The 24607-nt window shown below is 32.6% G+C and overlaps 1 protein-coding gene across 1 annotated transcript in view; it reads right to left on the minus strand.

The window, feature by feature from the left end:
- The window catches only part of Cht7 (chitinase 7), a 60576-nt gene extending 45677 nt beyond the window's left edge, over positions 1 to 14899 (minus strand). The window contains exons 1-2 of the mRNA XM_077440599.1: positions 14821 to 14899; positions 14473 to 14580 (exon numbers count right to left, since the gene is read on the minus strand). Coding sequence (XP_077296725.1) covers positions 14473 to 14475 — 3 coding nt within the window. The 5' untranslated portion in view covers positions 14476 to 14580; positions 14821 to 14899. The remainder of the gene's footprint in view (positions 1 to 14472; positions 14581 to 14820) is intronic.
- Positions 14900 to 24607: the final 9708 nt, after the last annotated feature.

Consider the following 24607-nt stretch of genomic DNA (forward strand, 5'->3'; position numbering starts at 1 on the left):
AATGTGCAATCAAAGTAAAAATTTTGCGAGAAAATTCAACTATTCAAATATTATTAGAAATTTTGATTACCAAATCTGTTCTTGTCATAAAACAAGTATGAAGAGTGAATTCACACAAATTAAAAAAAAATCCTTATATTAGAGAAAATTTCAAGGTAATTCATCAGTACTGAATAAGCTTTGGTAAATAATGTTTTGTTTGCATCTAAGAACGAATGTTGAGTAAACGAATTGCATTTAATTTAAATAAAAATTACTTCATGTGCAAAGACAATATACAAACGAAATGCAAGTCAGACGTATGAATTATTTTTATATTTTATTTTACATATCTATTCCTTAGTTTTACAATACGACGAAGCTTTTCAGTAACGTTGAAAAAAGACCCAGATGTTGTCTTATAAAACATGCAATATGCCCGCACTCAACGTATTCATATATATGTATAAAGATACAATAATTACAAAATATGTATGAGAATGTTATATTTAAAAGCACTATGAATAGATAAACTTACAAACAACTTTTAACTGGGGTAGGATTATTGCAATAAGTAGAAGGCACAAGAGTGTGTTGTTCTAAAGATGACTAGACCCAGATTTTAAAAATAATATTACATACAATCACTGTATTTTTTATCACACCTCGTACATTCAGTAGTATAATAATAAGCTATGCTCGACTCAATCGATTATGCTCGTGCTCGCCGTTGCAGAACAAGCCCTGAGGGTCTCACGTAATGATTTTCCACGATTTTTAAACAGTGGACCGGTGGTGCTGGAGCGTGCACCAGTTTCGATGGTGGACTGGTTGTCACAATATAAACGCCTATACCTACACATATAAAATTATTATTTTATACGCCCGTGGCCCGCGGCCGTCGCTCGAAATCGAAACCGCAACAAAAAAGGCGATAATCGTCGACGATGTAACGATTCACCTGTTCGATCGTCAAACCAATCGTTTGTGGTGAGGAGAAAATGCGTAATGTGTGTGTACACATATGTGGACCGGTTCGAGTGGTGCATGGCTTTTGTATTATATCAATGATAATTATGTATGTCCGTCGGAACTTTCGCTGTGAAATGTTTGAAATGTTGTTCCAAGTTTTTCCGTATTGTTACCGAAAAGAGACGAGCGCGCGGTAAAGACACAAACCCAAATAGAATGAGCAATTTAAATAAATATATCGTTCATCACGATTTCCATTTATTTATTGGAAATGTCAATTATATAAACAATTATGCTTCTTCTTCTTCTAGTGTCTTATCCGTTACAAGACGTTGGCAATCATGTTTCCAATGATGACTATGTTGGCTGCCGCCCGGAACAGTGCAATGGTATTTTGATTAAACCACTGGCTCAGTTTTTTCAACCAAGACGTCCTTCTTCTTCCGGTGCCTCTCCTTTCGCAGATATTCCTTAAAAAATGAGATGCTGGAGTTGATATGTCTCGAGGTGTCGCATTACATGACCAAAATATTCAAGTTTTGACTCTTGGTGGTCTTGGGGATTTCTTTTGTTTTCTTCATTCGAGACAAAACACACTCAGTAACCTTATCTGTCCAGCTTAAACGTAGCATTCTTCTGTAGAACCACATTTCAAATGCTTCAATTTTTTTTCAGTTCTCTTATACGGAGGGTCCACTCCGTATAAGAGAACTGAAAACACATATCACATTATCCTCATACAGATAGTATCTGCAATCCATATAAATTGTCTGCCATAAATAAGGCTATGTACATATGTACATATATAGCAACAATGGTGATAACGCATTTCATTTTTACGCGTAATGAATAAATTGTGTACATACATATTATAATAGTAACCAGGCTACAGCTAAGCACTAACAAATACAACCTAGATTTTTCATAAAACTTTAAGACAACGACATTTTAAATCAAAATATCGCAATTTTTAAATACCTTGTAGAAATAATGAAATGTACACATTATACCTACGTATATAAAATATGTTCGATATGTGTATCATGTCAATAGTTTTATTCAATATAATATCAATAAAAATGGAATTTCTTGGATGCTGTTTTCAATAAACTTGACATTTAAATAGTCGAGAATATTGCTACGACATTTATTACATTGTGTAAAATAGTTGTAGATTGTCGCTGACAATTTTCAACGGTTGCACAGTCGATATGAAAATTATACGGAGCAAGTTTTCTTCTTTTCAAACGTGAATTGTACGCGTTACAATATCACTTAAGTGCTTTAAAATAATTTCAATTACAGAAAGTGAGCGCAAAAAACGTGACGTTTAAACAAAAGTTCAAAACGGAGATGCAGTTTATGAAAACGAAAGTTAGCAAGCATTCAAAAGAAGTTCTTTTTAACGCTTAAATGATACGTACAGTTATCATTGTGTTTATTCCTTTCACTTTCATTTACAAAATGAAGTGAATACCTTTACAAAGGTTGTGCTGACTTATGACTTTTTTCTATTATTTGAGAACTATTACGCTTGGCACCGAAATAGGATGTCAAAGAGCACGAGTGAAATTGCATTAATCGTCAACAGTTCTTTCTAATTATAATATTATATGTACATGTGTTCGTATGTATATTAAGAATAACCCTCACTTTCTATAAGATATTTGATTTTTTTGGTATTTCAACAAATGTGAATCTCGAATGTAAAGGTCCCATTTATTGCTTTTGTTAAAACAAAGATAATAATTCATATATATTTTTCCACTGTTTTATGTGAATTCAAAACATTACGGATATGATATTGCTAATTGTATAGTTTTCTACCGTTACTCCTGCTGCTATTATAGCCTGTGGCGACAATCAATCAGAGCTAAATTTACGATTGCGTTGAGTACATTTTCCAACAATCAAGATAATTGAATAGCATCCATGGGAAATTGTTGAGAAAGTCTAGTCTTATGTAAAAACGCAACCGCAATAATCTGCGGAAAATTGCCTCTTCCACCCGTAATAAAACAACAAGGAGACATCTTGCTTAGAAAACCTCAAATTATCGCAGTTGTGAAATCGGAAAATAGTACCCGATAAAAGCTCACGTCTACCGGAGAAAAACCACTCACAATGAGCGACGATGATTGACATCTGAATCGATAGCCATTTAAAATGAGATGATTTCAGCGAAAGATAAACTCATTGACCGTGGCCCGCCGCTATAAAGATTCACATTCGTGGGTAAAGTAAATAATGACACTGCATATTTATGCAGACATTTGTGTCTGACTGCGTTGTGAAATTTTGTTGTTGTTAAATTCGAATGATAGTCATCGAATATGGTCGTCGTATAAATTATTCAATGATGGCCACGTCGATTAACGACGGCTTTATATCTTTACAAATGGTAAAAATTCAAATTTTTCCTTAATATGGATGCATTTAAAGAATGCATATTAATTTACTACCCACATCGTAAAGTTTTAACAGCACCATATTGTCAAATTGGCAATAAAATAATCTGCAATGACAATATATTCAGTAGTTGAAATATAAAGTAAGTCATATGAATAAAATTTAATATACATACGTATGTACACTTTCGGGTGCGAAATGTTAAATTTTAATGAAAATGCTCTGTTGTTGAATCATATCCATTCATATATTTGCAATGAAATTTCATCGTATGCGGAAAAATTTCAAATGCATTGCATTTGATATTATGCAATTTTAACACTTAAATAATACAAACAACAAGTTGCATCCATTGTTCGCCCGCAATTAAAACTTTGAAACAATCATATTCATGAAGATAATTTGCTCATTTTAATTATAACGGTTGTTATATTATGCCCAAGCATACTCAAATGTCATCACTGGATGTTACAGGAAGCAAAATACCATAATCCGTACCGGAAGCCCGTGGATAATAGCAATTTCACTTTTAGAGCCTCAGGGCGTTCGGTCTGAAGTTTATAAAGTTTTGAAATTTGAATTTCATACTTTCTCACGTTAAATACAATGAAAATTTATAGTTTTACACACATTGAAATTTTCTAGTCGGTATTTGATCACTGATATAATAAGTTTCATATTGTCTATGCAAAAACATTAAAATATTAATCGCGTCGAAACTAATTAATCTTTTGTTAATTAATCGAAAATATTTAACGATAGTCAATCAAATATGTGAATCCTTTTCAAATGTATTTTCTATTAATATGATAGTTCGTATTGAATTATGAAACATTACTTAATTGTTGTTATTTTTTGTCGTTGTTGTAATAATATATTTATGTAATGAACTGTGAATATTTTATTACCATGTTTATTATGCAAGTGGTGTGTGTTTATTTTTCGATTATTCATTGACGTGGCACAATACGTTAAGAAATTTATTTACATTCTTACAACAACAAAAAATAATAAAATTTCTGATGAAAAATATGCTCGTCTCCGGACAAAACGATATAACTACTAATTTTTAATATTTCGCAGTTCTTATACTGAAAAGTGAATTAATTTAGTTTTTAGAAAATGTTTTGAAATATTCTCATTAAGTCGAAAATATATGCAATTACTTTATTAATGTTTATCATAAAATTCAAATTAAAAAGATACACGGAATTTTTGTTTAATTTTACATGCGCTATGAATACAATGTATTGTGCACGCAAAAAGGTGGTTATGGAATTAATTTTTACACATTTTTACTATATAAAAAGAACCATTTTAAACGTCCTTTAAGTAATTACTATAAATCTGTCTTACAAACTAACGCCTATTGAATTTTTCATTGCGAAATCCAATCGCTCATTATAAACAATTTGATTATATTATTCGAAACGAAACAAAATATAAAATATACGCAGTCAGTAGCTACTGTGTATTTATTCTTTAGTTATATTTATTGGAAACAATTTGTGCGAAAAAACTCAAACAAAAGATGATGAGATAGATCATTAGCGCTTTCTTCTAAATGCTCGTCCACAACGTTCAGACGGACGCACGATTTGTTCACAAAGTAATTATTTTCATTTGAATAATATTTAAACACAACAAATTAATAAAGAAAAACGATAAAAGCAAATTCTTACCTGTAATATGTAAGATTTTAGTAAAACCAAATTGAAAATTAATGCATTTAATACCCGTTTGGGAAATAAACATCCCAAGTAAGCAAATTCGTGTGCCTCCGATTCTCACAGTAAAAGCTAATTATGGTCGTTTCGAGCGACGCTTACAAAATTTTCGTTTTCAATTATAATACCTTTGTATTATAATACCTTGGTTGGTACCTAACTATCATACTAGGAAATTTTCGAGACAAACGAGCCAGCCGTTTGGTTTGCGGTTTTATATTATATGCAAATCGAGCGCGCGTGCAAATAATATAATACAAATATAAAATAATAATATTTCCGCGTTGATAAAATGTCCGGAGTGTGAGTCGAAACGCCGATTTCGAGATTCGAATACCAAATGACTCGACTTCCGAATTGTTGGCCTGGGAACGGACGATGTGAACGTGATACAACCGGAAACCATACATTTCCTATGAAAATGCTCAAATATGTTCGACGCTTGTTATTATATATTTAATGATACTTGTACAAGCAAAGATTTTCCATTTTCTGTTGGATTGAAATAAATCAGTTTATATAACGACTTTAAACGGACGAAAGGAACAAACGATCTGACCGAAGAACAAGTATTCTTACATTGTATACATTGCAATTGATAATGAAAATCATAACACAAATACAATATTTACAAGAAAAATACTGTACCTACATCCATATTAGCCAGCACTATGGCTCAGTGGTTGCGTTTATGTTTAGCACTGAGAGGTTACCGGGTTCGATCCCATGCTAATATTTACTACTGCTGATCAGACTTGGGTATTTGTGACTCCAAGTCGATCGTTTCCTATCAATCAGAGTTTGCCGATTTATCTGAATTCATTATTAAAACGGTTCCTTCATCAAATTGGCAGAAATTTCATCTTATCCACTGTCACAAATATCTGAATTTAATTGATGTACAATATGTAAAAATGTATGCACAATTCTAAATCCATAGATGTCTCTATGGATTAATTAATTAATTAATTAATTGCTAATTTCGTGTTTTTCAGCCTCTACATACAGCGATTTATGTAATAAAAAAATTCTGCAATGTTTGCAATTAATTGTCTAGGAAGTTTACCTGTTAGGCTATCTATAAAAAAAAATAATAATACTATTGTACATATACATACTATATGTATCAAATAATAAGTTTATAAAAAAAATAATTAGGAATGTATGTATGTATGTACATTTGCTTATCAGAGTTTTACAATATAATTATAGTATTATAAAATCATTTTACATACGCATGAGAATATCATTCATATTAATCCACTCACAATATGTAAATCGATAAATTTATATTCTACCCTAATTATTCCCCATTAAAAAAAAATTAATATTAACTACTCATTAATTGATCGCCCATGCATTAAATTTTACTCTCAATGCATTCGATTAATATTAAAAGCACTCATCATATATGTATGAATATATGTATGTACATTCGCCTTTTGAATTTCTGTATATACATATGTATATGTACGTATATCGTCAATCGCTAGGGCATTTCAAACCAGAATTGAGTTTGACGAATCCTGCACTAAATAATTTTCAGGTGCTTTGCGTGCATATTTTATAATATATATATATATATATATATATATATATATATATATATATATATATATATATATATATATATATATATATATATATATATATATATATATATATATAAATACCTATATATAAACCACGTTGGGTAATAAACTACTTTAGATCCGCATACTTTATTGAACTACTAATATCCGGCGAAAATTTATTATTTTTTGCACATTAGATAGAATGTAATTAACAACCTTTATATACTACATATGTATATATTTGATGAATGTTCATAAAAAATCAATATTTACGACATCGACATATAAAGTCTCACTAAAAACTACATCTTTATTATATCTATGACTAGCTGAACTCTGCATGCGTCGCAATGCCACAATAACGCATGCAATTCCCGCTCCCGTTCTCGTTCCCGTTCCCGTTCCCATTTTTCGGATCAACGCAGGCAGCGAACACCCTGGTCGCGACGTGAAAACATTTGAAATTATACCGAATGACACTCATTCCCGTTTTTCCCGTTTCCGTTCCCGTTTTTTCCCGTTTTTTTATCACAGTAATCTTTCCGGACATGCACACAACAATTCCTGAAAGTCCCATCGTAATCGCTTCAGGGGCTTAGGAGCCTATTCGAGACACTCACACACACACACACACACACACACAGACATTCATTTTTATATATATAGAAAATTATTTCCATAATTATTGTTTCAATAGATATTTTCTTATCGACTATCCCTTAAGTAAATGAACGTTAGTTTGATATTTCCTCTCAATATCCGAAATAAAAACTGACCTTCGACTAATACGAGAACCAGTACAACATAGCAACGTTTCTTTTATTACTTTTGCTATGTCCATTCATAATAGATCATTAGATCCGATATCCTTGAAAGCTTGTTTTGTTTTTCGAAGAACAATCTTTCAATATTTATTTTTTCTAACGAAAAACTTCAAGCATCGTCGTTATTCGCACTCGTTCAAAGCTTTTAAGATCTTTATGAAGCAATATACGTTTGTACCAAGTTTTAAAGCGAAGACGCCCCTTTTCCGTATATTATGCACTCATTATCGCAATCGCAGTAAAAAAATGAAAAACGAAGGAAGAATAATCATTGTGCGGTGTTTGCACGAACGTTCTTTGCTCCAGTTACGTCTCGCGATTTGATTGAAAAAATTCTCTTCTTACTATTATCAAAGTCGACGCCATGTAAATAAAAGAAAAAGTCTTTATAGAAAATTCCTCTGTGGTTCCTCGGCCTCTTATAGCAATTAAAAAAAAACATGATTTAGTAAGATTTATTTAACTTTAAAGGTGATTGGATCATTCAACCAAAAGGTAGACGGAAAATATTAAATCTTCTATGATAAAAAAAATTGAATTTATTTCTATAGAAAATATTCCGGCAAAAGTTAATATTTATCTTGAGAAAATTCATCAAAATGATGATCAACAAGAAAAAGGAAATCATAAAATGAATTAAATTGGAATAAGGCAAATTTTTCTTGGTGAATGAATGAATGGATGCTTTGAATCAAAATATTTTACAAAACATATATATTTGTGGGAAGCCCTGATGTTATTGAATATTAAAACACTGCATAAGATTAAAAGCTATGCTTGGCATAAAAAAACAAACAAGGAACCAGAAATCGGATCACTTGTATGTTGTTGGGAAATAACGAGTCGACTGAGATTCAATAGCAAAAGATGCAACAAGTAGATAGAAGTTTAACAAAAAGCAAACGAATTAAAAATAGAACAAAGCAAGCTCTGCTTTGAAAAGAGAATATTTTAAACACAGTAATAACTTTTCGTTTAAATATGGCTATACGCAGAAATCAGCAGTTTTGAAACTGAGACGAGAGTAAACGACATCGAAAGGAGTGTGTCGAACTGGTCAAAGTCGACTGCAAATCTAAAATTCAAACAGTTGCACTTGAGCAACCGGCGACGCGATATTTTACCGATGGAAAAGCGTCAAATTTCGAAATACAGACCACCATAAAATCGATCGTTTAAAGTAAACGTTGCAGGCTAAGGAATGCGGTAGTCGTTGACTATTTATTCTAGATACAATATAATATTCGACTCTGGAATGTAAACATAATTTTGACGATTTTCCACGCGGAAGGGATAAAGACCGAAGAAATGAACACAGAAATGTTGAATCATTGTATATATAATATATAGTGTCTATTTGCGTGCGTGAAACTATTCGCGTGTAAATTCTTCGATAAAATCGAAGTGAAAACATTTCAGTGGCACGCGAACGTATGATGTGCCACTTTGGATGTGAAAAGTGTACCGAAATTACTCGAATTTTCCACGCAAAAAAATCTCATACGTTAAAAATTCAACATATACAGAAATATAAAAGTATATAAGTTAATTATTTTATTAAAAATTGACTCTCCAGCGTGCTTTATATTAAAACGTCGAACGGTGAACGGCGAATGAAACTCATGAACTCAATATTCCTATCAATTTTTAATGATTTAAAACAAATAATATGCATACACATATAAGATGCAACCTTCAAATACATTATCTAGAAAACAAGGTTAATTTTTTTCAGTCATACTCTCAAGTTGAGCTATAAAATGTTTTCGTGAGAAATGGAGCACATTTCGCTCCACATTATCCGGTCGCATTTAATCACATTTTTTTGTGACGAATGGAGAATTTTATTTCCATTAAAATACACTAATGGAAAGCTTCGAAAGGTACTGAAATTCTTTTTAGACGATTGGAAATATCGAATTTGCATTTAATTACAATATTTATGAACGCACAAAATACGAAATTAAATAGTTTTATACGCATTTTCTAATTTTTAATCTGACTGATTTTTTTCATAAAATATTAATACAGAATCATTTCCTAATGAGTCACGTGTAATTTTTTTCAATCATTGTTTGACCTTTAATCCATAAATATATACCTACAAAAGTAAATGTACATAAATAGTATGTATGAATGTATGTTTGTGCATATATGTAAGATGCATCAATATATGTATGTAGAATGTCGTCAAAATCAACTATTTTTTTTCTAATTTATTTTACCTACGCATAAACATAAAAAATATATATTTATTCAAAATAATATACTGCGTGTATGTATACATTTATACGATAATAATTTAAATAATAGTTTTAACATTTTTATATAAAACAGAAGATAATTTCACATTGATATCACAAAACCTGTCGAAAGTACTATATGATCGAATGATATTTATAAAATTATCTATAATATTACGAATGAAGTTATCTAACAGCCAATTTAAAGTATAAAAAAATGAAAATAAATTGAAAGGAAAATCCATTCAAATATAAATAAATTATGATATATCAATGCGAAATTTAAATTTGGTCGAAAATATCGCGCATAAATTATAATGCTGTCGAACACTAGATAAGTTATATTATGTATGTAGGTATCTGATCGGTCATCCCAAAACGAGTCAAACGTATACATATATATTTTTCTAAAATACACGTTAGTGTTTTATTCTAATCCAGTGGTCACCTTGTTAAATGCCACCTGAGCGACCACTTTTTTGTTGACCATTTTTGACACAAGGCTGTCGACGAAGACCACATTCGCATATCGTAAATACACCACACAGGTGGATGCGACCATCAATATCTCACAAAACTATTAGCCACGCCATTAAATTCGCAAGTAATTAGAGTTTTTCACGCAATTTCCTATCATTGTCTAATTTGCGCCTCACTTTTTGCCCAAATGTCAATCTATCGATCGGTTGCTCAACGCGTCTGTAAATTACAAGCCTCGTTTATACGCTCGTTTGACCGAAGCGAGCGTGTCGAAAATGCAATTTTTCGCAACGGAAAGCTTTAACAATGCGTTTTTATTTTCACAGATGGAAATCTCCTGCACCGGATAGCGTCTATTCGGGGGATAAATCAAAGTAGACTTATTTCTCGTGTTTATTTGTGTGTTATCCGATCGTTTCGCGAATTGTATGGGTGTAACCGGGCTTTTTTGGCCGGGGCCTCGGGGGCTCAAAATCGAATCAAAATGCGGTTTTCAATGCACTTGCAACCTTGATATACGTTTGTGGTTGTGATAAATGCAAGATCTATCTCGAATAGGGGAAAGTAGGCTAGCCGGCTGAGTGATTATTACCAGACGGTAAGAGAGTCGTTCAAGTACGTCCAATACATCAATTCGTATGCTTATTTTTCGATTTAAATGTAAATATAGGAAAAATTTGAATTGCATTTCTTGATTAAACATATAATGTGAATACATTTTAATAACAATTAAATTTGATTACCTAAACAAAAAGATTCGACATCAAATTTACCATGCGTATGCATTTAAAAATCCAGCTTTATAAACAAAATGCAGATTAAATAAAAAACTTTTTTTAATTTTAAGCAATCGTTGAAACGACATCGTATATATTAAGTATATTAAATGAGTACTTTTTTAGTACCGTTGACCTATTGGAATATGTGTACATATGTACATATGTACATGTGTGTACATACTAAATTGCAGAAATATACCATTATTTCATAAATAGCATGACTACTCAAGTACATACATATATAGAACTAGAAAGAAGTAAAGAAATAAATAAATAAGAAAATCACCAGGTTTTTTTAATCCAAATGATTCTAGAAGCTTTGAGAATATTCGAAATGCTTCAAATACATTTAAAACTACCTGAATTTGAATCCTGCACCTTTTAGGATTTCATCGAACATTTCGAACCGTTAATATACCTTCAAAATAATCTTAAAAAGAAAACAAACAAAGTAAATATCCCGACAAATAAAATAAAAGTTGAATTGTCCAAGCACCACTCAAATTGACCCCGCAAGGTCTCGATCACCTTGCGCATTCCGAATTTCGGTAAATTCCCGACAAAACCTACACTAGACGAAGGTCCACATATGTTTAGCCAGGGGTCGACAACCTTAGTGCGAAAAAAATAGCCTCAAAACGGATACGAACAAAAACAAATGCGTCGTGACGAAACCGGCGATTGAGTGACCATGCGGCCGACCCGTTGTGAAAGTTGCGAAACCCTGCACTCTCAGTATGAGTATGGGTGTGTATGTGATTTTGTGGTAGTGTGTAGGAGTTGTGTCACTCTCGGCTAATAACAACTCTGGTTCGATTTACTTAATAATCCATTGCAAAATTCGATCCAGGAGTAGCCAAGACGACATCTCAACATCGAGCGACAAAATTTGTTAAAGTCCCCAAAATAAATATGTAAATAAAAACTGCAATGATCAATTTATTAAGAACAAAAATATAATAATATAGTAGAAAATAAAAATGAAATTCATTGTTTCTTTTTATTTAAATAATTATTAGGAGAAATTAATGTGTAGGTTCAAAATTTTCTAATGAATTGTATCCAAATGCTAATTATGAGTTTGATGAAAATATTCACACAATTTAAACTAAGCAAGTTTTTTTTGGAACGTAAATTTCATTTCCGTAGTATGATTATCTCAAGAGATAAAACCATTAAAATTTAGATATTATTAGATCTCCAAATATTTACATACAAAAAACCAGCATATTTTATCAAAAGATTTTCATTTTTAAATAATTTAATAGTATAATTTTAAAAATAATTGATATTGAAAGGTTTATTCAATAGATCTTTAGTGTTCCGCAATTGTTAATTTGTATCAATAATCTGAAGTAAGGGCTGCAGAGTGCAGTTTGACTGACTGGACGATGACAATGACGATGTACATAATGTCGAAGCAGTAAACCTTATTGGTTGAATTGAGCAGCAGCAGCAATATTAGGTGCACTGCAATCAACTCTTTAGTTTTGCTCGATGTTTTGGGAAGAGGAACATCTACATATGACGGAGCGACTTCCAAAGTCTAAGAGTTAAGCTGCAAGGGTTGTCGCAGTGTTTTTGAATTTATACTCATATGTTGTGTACAATCATTATGGTTTTTAGTACTTATATGCAAAAGTTTGATCATAGTTGTCGCCTTGGGAAACCTATAGATAATGCAACCCATGGTTAGGGCTAATATACATGTACATAATCTATCGTATATAATAAATGTCTAATGCGTGCGTGCGTTCGTGCGTGCATGTAAAGTGCGTATTGATGTTCGCTAACACGCTCGGTCTCTCTTTCTTGCCTTGAAAACGTATATAGTGAAAAGAGAAGCAGCTGTAAATAAAGTAATAAATACGTAGAAACTTTTTGTGTCAATGTTTTGAAAATATAAGGTTTCTGTTTTTAATAAATAAATAGTTTATAGAGTTCAAATTGATGGTAAAAAACATTGTCTATGTAAATAAAAATAAATTTATAATACTATTCTACATATATGTACATATGTAGTGTCTTTCGGATAATATTGAAGATTTTCAATTCCAAAAATAAAAAAATAATTCAAAATACGTTTAAATCACTATCTAATGATTTCAAAACTATAATAAAGCACGCAAGCATCTTATGAATTGCATTTTTTACTTGCAGATTACTGTTATATTGTATTGAACGAACTATGACCATGCGTGAATTATCACTGTACAATAACATTTTCGGCAGTAAAAAAATCAAAGCGTGACAGTAATTTTCATATTATTACACTTAATGTATACAAACAATACAACGTTTATAGTAAATTGCATATGGTATGTTTTTAAAATGATTTATTCCATAATGTCGTAAACTGGCGAGCGCAGTCGTATTAATTCCGTTCACGCACTACGATATAACTTTTGTCACTGTTTAAAAGTAAAGTGAACGGCCACAATGCGACATAAAATTACGACGCTTATTTCAAACGAGCCCAAGTGTCATTTTGGCACGAACGAGCGGCAAAACCTTTTGCAAAATTCGCACCCGACTCATGGTCAACGCGATCGTAAGTAGACTCGAACGAAAACTCGCCGCATTTTCCTCAAACGAACACAGAAAATAAGTTCACATCAAAGCACTTCGATAAGCCAAAAATAAAGACGTGCCTCTTCTTTATTAATGCTATTTAAATGTAAAATTTAGCAATTCGTCTTATTTACCACCAAACTGGTCGGTGCTGCGAAACGTGCACATTTTTCCGTATAGGAAAACTCAAGGACTTCGGGTAGGAATTTTTTGATGTTTTCGCCGATATAATAATGTTATAATATTATATCGGCCGATATAATAATTATATATAAATGGTCTACAATAAACGTAAATCACACACGTATCGATTTCATTACACTGAAACTTATCTTTTTTAATGTCGAAACTGTTGACATATTGCATCAGCGTTCAATCTTTTATCGCATAGTCGACGATGCAACCATTTTCTTAAGAACAAAACCCCAATTCAGCACACGTGCACAATGACCAATTAAATTACTCGAGAATCAAACAAATTGTCAATTACTAAATACCAATGTCGTACGTAGATACTCTATTCATTGTAATGCCACAATACAAAAAAAAATTAAATAAATGTAATATTTAACTATTACACATAAAGATCATTGCTTTACTCTCAAGTATGATTATAAAGTTCGAGCGATTTTTTGGAAATATGATCAAATTTGATTATAACGAATTATTTAAAAAAAAATTTTTAATTATGTTGAATATTCAAGCATAAGGAGATAATTGAATCGAAGTTCCTTTGAAGAAACGTTAGTATAACGAGATTTAACTTTGTTGTGTTTTTCATCAAATTCAAAAAATGATTTAAACATTACGGCTTTTATTTAAAAAATGATAAAAAATTTTAAGATTAGAACAAATTTAATCAGCATTTTGTATATGTACATACATATAAAGTATAAATTTTGAAATATTCTTACCATTTTGAGCGAAAGAGAAAATTTACTGGATCCTATAAGTACGCCGAATTTCCACTGATAAAAAAATCACTGATACAAAGTCACAGGGAGCACACGCCTATCTACGAACTGGAAAAATTGCGTTGCACAAAATGAAAATCGGAAAACCACGATACGACCCCGAGTGAAATGGACCAAAATTCAACAAAGCGAGAACTCTACACGGGCATGAAATAATGCCAACATAGCATAAAAGGAAACTATCATTCGAGATCTTTGGTCGATTTCACTCGCAAAAGAGCAAAATTGCTAATTATCGTCGATCGCGCAATTTCACCGCGTCTGCGTGTATGTTGTATGAAAACGCACAGGGTTCGAGCTGCTTCGACTTTCGCGCACCGTTGTATCGCGGTGGCCGTCGTGTCGACAGCAAGCTCACAGACACACTGGCCAAGTTGGGTGTTTGAGCCAACCGAGTCTTCGAGGCCGGTGAAGTGTTGTGGTTTACCACCACCTCCTCCTCTTTAGTGCCACCGTCGACAACCACCGCCACTTTGGCCGCCGGCAAACCAAAATGTCCAAAATGGTAACGAAACCGTTGCTGAGGCCATTGTCTTCGGGTGCAACGCTCACCTACATACATCCTAGCCGACGTGCTTCCATCGACGAGTGACCACTGCGGAAGCCCACTCCAGCTATGTGTCCCTAATGTATGTACTAACGATGGCTACTATTCTTCGCCGACGATGAACTAATGTAAAATACGAACCAAACTTTGGAATAACATGATGAAAGTCAACATTGATCAGGTTCAGTCAAAAGCTTGTAAAGTTTGACCCATTTCTGGTGAGCATTTAGGGATGTTTTAGCTATATTAACGTGAGATTTTTCCCAAATGGAAACATGTCATCTAAAGATGGCATGCTATGTACATATGTATGTATGTACATAAAAATACTAAATTACGTATATGTATAATTTGATAAATGTTAACTGTGACCCTAAAGTCCTGATTGTTTGACCTAAAAAAGACCGACGAGATACATATTAATAAAAATAATCCTGAAAGTCTGATAACAACTTCAGGTATCAACTGAGTTATGGCTTAAAGTTGATTATAGATTGCTTACACTAATTTACTGTCTTACAAATTGATACAAAGTGAATGTAATGTGTAGGTTTTGTTTATTACATACCACAGTAAAATAATCGACCATTTTATAAACATAGCCCTATTTTTTCAGAATTAAGATTCAGATTTTCCAATAGCTCTAATAATTACATGAAATTCAAATTCAGGTTGTCGACTTCCTTTCCCATCATTCTATAAATCAATCTTCACTACACTCATGAAATCTCTATTAGTCATCGAATTCCAGACGATTTCATAGTATAGAGAGCTGATTTGTAATCAGATGTGAGATGACCTACATATGTATGTATACACTGAGTAACCTTGAAAGACAGGTATAAGACTTCACAATCCCTTCCTTGGTCGAAATTTTCGATTAATTAATACGAAATACTACGAAATGTCTTAAAATTAAATCTCGAAGCTATAGGTAACTTTCTCACAGATAGAAAATGTCACAAAGATAAGACAGTTTTCAAAATATTTGTGATGCAAATCAACCAAACAAATAAGAAATTAAAATTCAAATATGAACTGTTGAAAGAACACGCCTTAATATAAATTGGGTCAATATGCTACTGAATGAAAGTAGATGAACAGTTACGTTAAATTTATAGATCTACAATCTGATATATGCCCATCACGAATTGTTCTTGACCTCAAACAATAGGATACCCGATCGTGAGCCCAATCCACATACCTAGATGAAATAAAAAAAAAACTCAACGGCGCATTTTCTGAATCAATCAAATCACAGCCCAGAGTGATTAAAATTTATAACGGCCGATCAAATCTAATCTGACAAGTCTACAAAATCGAAAATATCCATTGAAATTGGCGTATCGGAGTGTTCTAGAGACTGTAGAACCTAGTGGTGTGGCTCACAGGCTACTTTCACTTGCCAGTGTGCGCTGGCCCAGTTTGAAACGTAACGACCCCATTTGCGGCCACGACACTTCTCAATCTTGTATTTGTATTAATAAAACGATAAATTAATATGTCTGCCTTACAAATCACGCTCGATCCTATTAATGGAAAAAAATTCCAACCGTTTCATTTGCGACGTCCGCATTTGCCAACTATCAATTTTCTAGCGGCAATTTGTAATAGTCTTATTAATTTCACACCCTCTTCCGATAGTGTTCCAGTATATTTATTATTCGGAAGAGGCTGTAATCAATTTTCATCACAGACGGTGTTGTAATTCGACCGGAGGCCGTAGTCGCATAAAAAGTTCTCGGTCAATTTTGATCGGTCGCACGGAACTGTGTGAAAGTGTATTGTTGTTTTAATTGTCAAATAGAGTTTCCTCTACAGTTGGATAGAAACTATCGCCCAGTGTGTTTTTACTGCCATTTTTTTATATTTATTTTTGCGATACGTATTTCGGCAAATCTCCATTTATTCAGTTCGAAAGCGCAAATCCTAGTTAACGACTCCGCTCAGAGATTTAACGCATTAAATAGATTGATTGTATTCTATTTTTCCGGTTTTCGAAAAAAGAAAATTAACGTTACGCTTTTTATATATTTCATTTAGCAGATTAAATAACAATACAAAAATCTTTTAATTATTTTACCCAACAAAGCTATATACATATGTATAATACAGTTAAAAATGCTATGAATAATTAATAAATCATATATCTTCGATTTGCACCTATTTGGCTTCGACCAAAATTAAAACCAGATTTCAATTAATATGTTAAATATATTTGCATTCGTAACCTTGACATTTATTCTCATCGCAAAAATTACACAAGATATTTTTTTTATTCCAATGCGAAACGTTGAACTCGTTAATGCAATAGATCGAAAAAGTTTTGTTACTCAATCTTAGTCATCATATTTTTTTCCATTCGCATAAAAACACATTCATAAATTAATATTGAATAATTCATTTTCAGAAAACTATCACAGTTTGAAATCAATTCAGCAAAACCAATCGAATCAATTTCGATTGAGAGATTCTACAGCACACTATTTAATTGAATTATTAACACCATCAATAATGGAGATTGTCTGGTTAAATTTAACCGTTAATTTCATCCATAGAATTTTGTCATTTATAAAAGGAAAAAAATTCACTTCCTCGTCAATCAGTGACATCATCTTAACTTCACATACTCGGTTAAAAATCTAACAATCGACCAAAAAAAAAAAAAGAAAATGCAAATACACAAGGAAGAACGTGAAATAGATATCTCGACAATAAATCAAACTCACGCTTTATCAAGCCTTAATTTGTTTTAGCTATACGAATACAAAAAGCCGTATAATTCGCACTCATCGCTCTCACAGTCATTTCAATGAGAAGCCTTGATGCTTAATGCGTGTCAAAGAAAAAAAACTGAATTAAAATTAGCAACGAAACTTGCCGACAAAATGTATCAGTAATTTGAATGAAACATCAGTATAATACAAAAGCCGATTTCATGATAATTTGATAAACTTCTAACATTTTGAAAACAATGCAACATATTCAAGTTCAATAATAAACTTCAAGGAGAATCAATTGAGAGGTCATAAAAATTCAAATTTGTACAAAATTTTATCATGTTTATCATTATTTAATAACAATCTTTTTTACATAATGCGAAACTCATAATTCGTAGTTGAACAGTAAATTAACGAGTTTGTAGGAATATGCTTAGGGCTTTCTTTATATGTAAACTACACGGTGCGTTTCCAAATATTTGATATGCTTTTAAAATCACCAGTACAAACACAACACAGCTTTTAGATAAATTTGCATCGATTGAAATTGATACAGTTTTAAATTGACATCCACACCATAATATGTACACAGATTGAATTTCGTAATCGAAATCATGATTAAATAAAAATAAGTATATGTATGTATATGTACATATTTTTGATCACATAACGACGTATCGGTTATGAAGTCGGTCACTGCGGTCGATTGTCAAATTGGTGTGGTCGGTGATTTGCGATGGGTTTTAAAGGCAATTAAACGGTTACGACGAGAACCTGCTGACGACCAACGACAGCCTCCAACTCTTGCACAATATCAGCTTCCGGCTAAGCTTCTGAAATGGAAGCCTGTCGCTGGACCGGAAGAAAATGGCACATTGCGCACACCGAAGCTTTCTCACGCCGCGACAGCCGATTCATTCAAGCGAGAAAAAAATAATCGACCAATATAATGATCTATTAATTTTAATTATATTTTCACATTGATAGATTGTGTGGATATACCAGAGATGGCAGCGTATTTTTTAGGCCAACATTTGACGGACGAATTGAGAAATGCGCCACAGCACATTTGAATATGTTTCCACGTTATTGATAAGGTAACGCAACTGTTTATCACCCTAACCCTCTACCCTTGAGTGAAAACTGTTTTCAAATACAAGCAAGCCAAATATTTACAAACATTTATTGTCGCAAACTCGACTTCATCATACTTTCAAAATCAAATTCATCATTTATTTCAATAAGAGCCAGGGTTTTCTACCCCTGATCCGGATAAAACATTCTGTCTTCAATTGGATCTGACAATGTAAAGATCTAACGGTATATCAACAAAAGAGGAACCGAAAATTCCTAATGGAAATCACTCGACAATCTCGATGTCCAAAGTCGCACATCAACGAACGATAAAAGGATCAAAGGATATCGGAAAATCGACTGGTTTTTTTCGAGAAAAACAGGAACTTCGTGTAATTATTCTTAATGAAAATCTTTCCTTAAATCACATATTATGACACGTGCGTTACGACATAAAATATCCAAGTATTGATTCGTACGTTTATTAATCACTAACGAAATTTCAATTAATCACATTGACAAGTCCATTTTACATTGCTTTATTAATCGATACATATGTATGTTATAATGCATACATAAGCACTGATTTTTCCCAAATGGAACAATTTTAAATTAAAATTATATATAAAATTTATTCGCCCTGAACTGACTATCTCTTTCGATGACTTTTTGCACAATGTATACGCTTTTAATTATTTTTAAACCCTTTCAACACCTGTACAAATATCATAACTCGCCGCAGACATGCAATGTGAGAGTTTAACGATTAAAAAAAAAATTAAACAAATTACTTAAGAGTGCAAGAAGGTCACACTCGCACTATCAGTTTCGATCGAACGACCCGAGGGTATTTCGTGTTTCGAAACCGGAAACAGGCAATGAACTGACTTCCTTTAAACCTTCGCCGCTCGCCTCAAGCAAGGGTCAGATTTGCACTACTTCTAACACAATACATATTGGGTATACGTATTTAAATAATTTAAAAATTAAAATACAAGTAATAGTGCGCGTATTTGAGTTAATCAGCCGACATCTGAATTAAAATGTCGTTACGCATACGAATTAGATTGTTAATACAATGCAACAACGTTCGTTATATCAGAATTTTAATTTCCGCGAATTATCATCGGCAATTTGTGTGGGTACGTGTGTAATAGATCGTAAAACTTCAATTTGTACACAACGCGTTTGTGTTCCTGCTCGTTCGATTATGTATTAGTGGAACTATCAAAAACAAATCAATTAGCATTACATCTATGTACAATATGTACATACATAATATAATATGTATGTATATTTGTTTTCATATGATCTATTATGTATTAAAATTCTTTTAGTATTAGTAATTTCATAAGGTAGATCACAATCTACCGATACACCAATAATTAGTTGACTCGCCATTTATTCACATATTTTGAACTGACAAAACTATGTAGATACATAGTGCAATCACATTAGGATATAGTACATTTCAAGTAAATACTATTTTTAGCAAATGAAATGGCCGTAAGAAATATTTTTCTCATATTATAATGTATGAAAAATACAATTTCTGATATATATCTTTCGTAAGATGTGTCGTTGGAATACGGCTACCATACACAATAACATTATCGACTGCTCATACTTTTAGCTTTATGGTCAAGATTTCCTCTAGGGTTTTTCTTGCAATTTTAGTGCTCAACATACAATATGTAATATTTTTAGTACTGAGCATTAAAGTTTATGCCAACCTGAACAATAGCAACTTTCAATGAAATTTTAACTTTTATAGTAAACAACTGAACTTCGTTATTTCAAAAAAGGAACAAACATTTCTGATGAGCATAAAATACCATTGAGTGAAATTATACAGCAGCTCACGCATGGACCTGACACGATATACAGCTGTGGACAAATGTATTAGGCCACTTCTTAAAAATGCTTTTGACTGAAAATAATCGGGAATTTGAAATAGCCACAATCTGCATTGTATCTTACTAGAAAACCTCACTTTCTCTTCTTTGGGTTGCTTATGATTTAAAAAAAATTGCAAGATTTTCCATTTTACGCAAATCAGTGTTTCGAGAGAAGTGGTTTCGTCGCGTTTTTATATATGTAGGTTTGTGCCAATAACACGAAAATTAAGTGAAGGGAATAGTTCTTAAATTATTTTAATATATTTTCAAGAGTTGGGATAGATAAAAAATTCCAAAAAATATAACTATTGCGTTAGTGGCAAGCTTGAAGAAGACATCCTTTGAAATGTGGTGTTACTGGAGGATATTAAAAATCTCATGGGAGAAGCATGTGAGGGACGAAACAGTCCTCTAGCTTCTTCATAAAAATAAAAAGCATAAAAAGCGTCAATTTCCTGTTCAAAATATTCATTTTGAACAGGAAATTGACAGATTTTGAGACATCGACAGAACAACACAAAGATATAGAAAAATCGCGCGTTTTAAAAAACACATACTCCGAATATCTCCGAATCTGGAGCCAATCAACATTTTTTTATTACCAGATTCGTGTTCACTGGGCATAGATCTATAAGATAAGTCATATTTCGTCTCTGAACCAAAAAAAAAAGTCGTCATTTGTCGAACAGTGTTATTAATTTTATTCAGAATTGATGACAAATTATACTCAAGTATATAATATAAAATACATTGTTAATTACACGTGAACCTACTTGTATATGTACATATACATATATGTATGTATATAGATTTGCGCTAAATCCATATACAGATATCTGCACGCCATTGTAAATTGCACGAAAAAGAATATCAAAGGGTATCGATCCGGTCAAAGGGCGCGTTTGAAATGTCCGTCAACGGAATATAACCGGCAAATACAAACGGTATTAGATTATCACGAGCGACTTCACCACCCCTCACCACCCACCGACACCAAAAACAATCCGAACGTTCGCTCGCACTAATTTTAACCAATTTTATTGTTATATGACCGGAAAAAAAATACCGCGAATTTTCAGCGCGGCGACTTGAAATCAGTCCGCTCCACATTTCAATCCGGTGAAATTTGGATCAAACATACATACATACATATGTATGTTTATTATACGCAAATTAAAAGACCAATTAAAGCAATCGACAGTGCGTCTTTATGTATATATTTCCAAACCATCCATTGAATTAATCTAGCTTTTTCATGTATCAAAGTACAACGTTAAATCACTTAATTTCAAAACGAAAGGCCAAAATTGACATTCAAATTGAGAACATGATTATATAATACGTATTTGGCCCACAGCAAAGGTCAAATAACCCGATCGTCCGATTGATATATACAAGACTATATAATGTATGTTATCACCGCGCCATCATATTCATGGCAATTTCAGCAAAATGAATTACGAAAAAATTGAATGCAACATTTTAGCAAATCTACAACAGATATAATAGTTGATGTCGTTGTTAACGTGTGTCGAATCGCGCCAACAACCTTTCTCTTTTGACGTTAACTGCCGCCACGGACGCCCGAGAATAATTAAATTATTAAGACGACTCGACAATCGGAATTCTGGCATTAAGTTATTCTCGCCTAAGGCCAGTTAACATACCGACTTGTAACGTACATACTTTTTTTTAATACTCATCCACGTCCGATTGAATACACATTTCAATGCAAAAAGCGAAAGCTTACTGAATATGCGACCGCATAATTTCAGTACATCAAATTCTATTCGATTTGTCAAAAACCAGCTAATTTCTATTCATACTATGCACTAGTTCACGACTGCAGCACAGCACGGCGGCTCACGTTAACAATAGTTTCTATTCACACTATCCAGCATCTTACGGTTCCGGCGCGTTGAAACAAGTTTTGACCGATTGCAAGGCAAAATCGGCTTATATATGTATTACCGTACTCAGCTATACGGCGCAATATTGCTTGCCCACAATACACAATATGACGTTTCCGAAAATATTCATATGCGCATGTTCACCTTCATTCGTGACGTCACATCGTGCGTGAACATTTCCACAGTATCTAAATAAAATTTTCATTTCCACGTTTTTGCTTGACCATTACGGTGTACTGCTGTATAGTATGAATAGATTTTGTCGGCTACTGCTGTTAGGTCTACGCCACGTTAGACATGCATGTTGTTTCCATACAAACTGTAACAATGAATACTTTTTGCACTGCTGGTAACGTGCAGTTGCCAGTACGTGCAATGCAATTATGATTAGACCTTTATAATATTTTTCCCAATCATTCATATCGCAAAAGAAATAAAGATTTGACGGTTATCACTCAATTTTTTTCAATATCTCAAATTAATTAACAATAAATGTAAATTTCAAATTACATGTGTTTTCGTCACTGACTAATTTCGGTAATGATCGAAAACCATATTTCACTCTCGTACGCAAACATTCACATATGAATATTCATAAGTGGAATCTAATGTGATGAAACATTACTACCAACGGAGCAATTCCGATAACAAATAATCAAAATCGATAAATAATCGGAGAGATGACTCAATTGTGCAACACAGTGGATATATCTTATTCTTTTTAAAACACTCGAAAACCCATAAATTTTATATTGTCTCCAAAATACGTATGGTCATATGTGCAAACGTCGAGTGCTTTCATAGTATTACAATGGCGTCTTGGGAAATTTGTGTCATATTTCCCAGAAGGTACACATATAAATTCTCGATCCTATTACATTTGAAACCAATGAAAATTTACATTCATAGTTTTCATGAAAACCTTTTTCAATTCTTGAAAATTTTCCAGAAAAAATCTACATATGTATATATACCCATTTTCCACGAGAATTACATTCAAACATCATTTTTATAATAAAATACACACAACACATTATCGTCCATTTAGTACATGTTTGTAATTTATAGACCAGCAATATCGTCAATCGTAAATCGTAGTACCATATGTTCGACACAGGAAAAATGAAACCATAGGCAATAATTCGACAAATCGCACATACACCTCTATTTATAAATAAATGGCAGAACCGAACACAATAATAATTAATTAGAGCGTAAAAAAAATTTACACCGCAAAAACGCAATGGAAAATGTGCTATGGCGTGCCTTGGCTACCAAAAGGCGCAGCAGTACAACAACTGGCATACGTAAAATTCAGGTTCGAAGCGAACGAGACTTATTGCTGTTACGAAATATCCATACATTCATATATGTATACACATACAATACAAATTTATGTATATTTCATCCGTGAACGAGTTTATTTCGCTTACGTATTCGTCAGAGAAATCGATCAAATTCGACTCTGACCATCCGAACCGAGAGCGATCTTCGATACGTATAGAAATCGGTATCAATTCTACTTATTGAAAAATTGAAACCCTACAAGCGTACTCGAAGGCTTTTTGTTCGTTGAATTTTCATCTTATAAAGGCGGGAGATTCGATATTAAAACTGCGGCGTGTCGTTGCGAAATGTTTACGTAAGGTGGCGGTCTTACAAAAAGTCGCTTTGATCGAAAGCCGGAATAAGTTCGTTGGCGAATTGAGATCGAAATCTTTTAATTGTACACCACGCTTCAAAGATTAGAAATTGTAATGATTTTTCATAAAAACGGGAGACTTAAAAGATACACCAAAAATTTTCAGTCATGAACTTCCATAATATCAATTTATTATAACTTTTATCTCAAATTGTGCAAACACTTTTTGCACAACAGATTCGTTCAATTTAAACATTGAAAATTCTTAAAAACACATCAGATTT

The sequence above is a fragment of the Arctopsyche grandis genome, chromosome 11, assembly GCF_051622035.1.
Source record: "Arctopsyche grandis isolate Sample6627 chromosome 11, ASM5162203v2, whole genome shotgun sequence".
Lineage (NCBI taxonomy): Eukaryota > Metazoa > Arthropoda > Insecta > Trichoptera > Hydropsychidae > Arctopsyche > Arctopsyche grandis.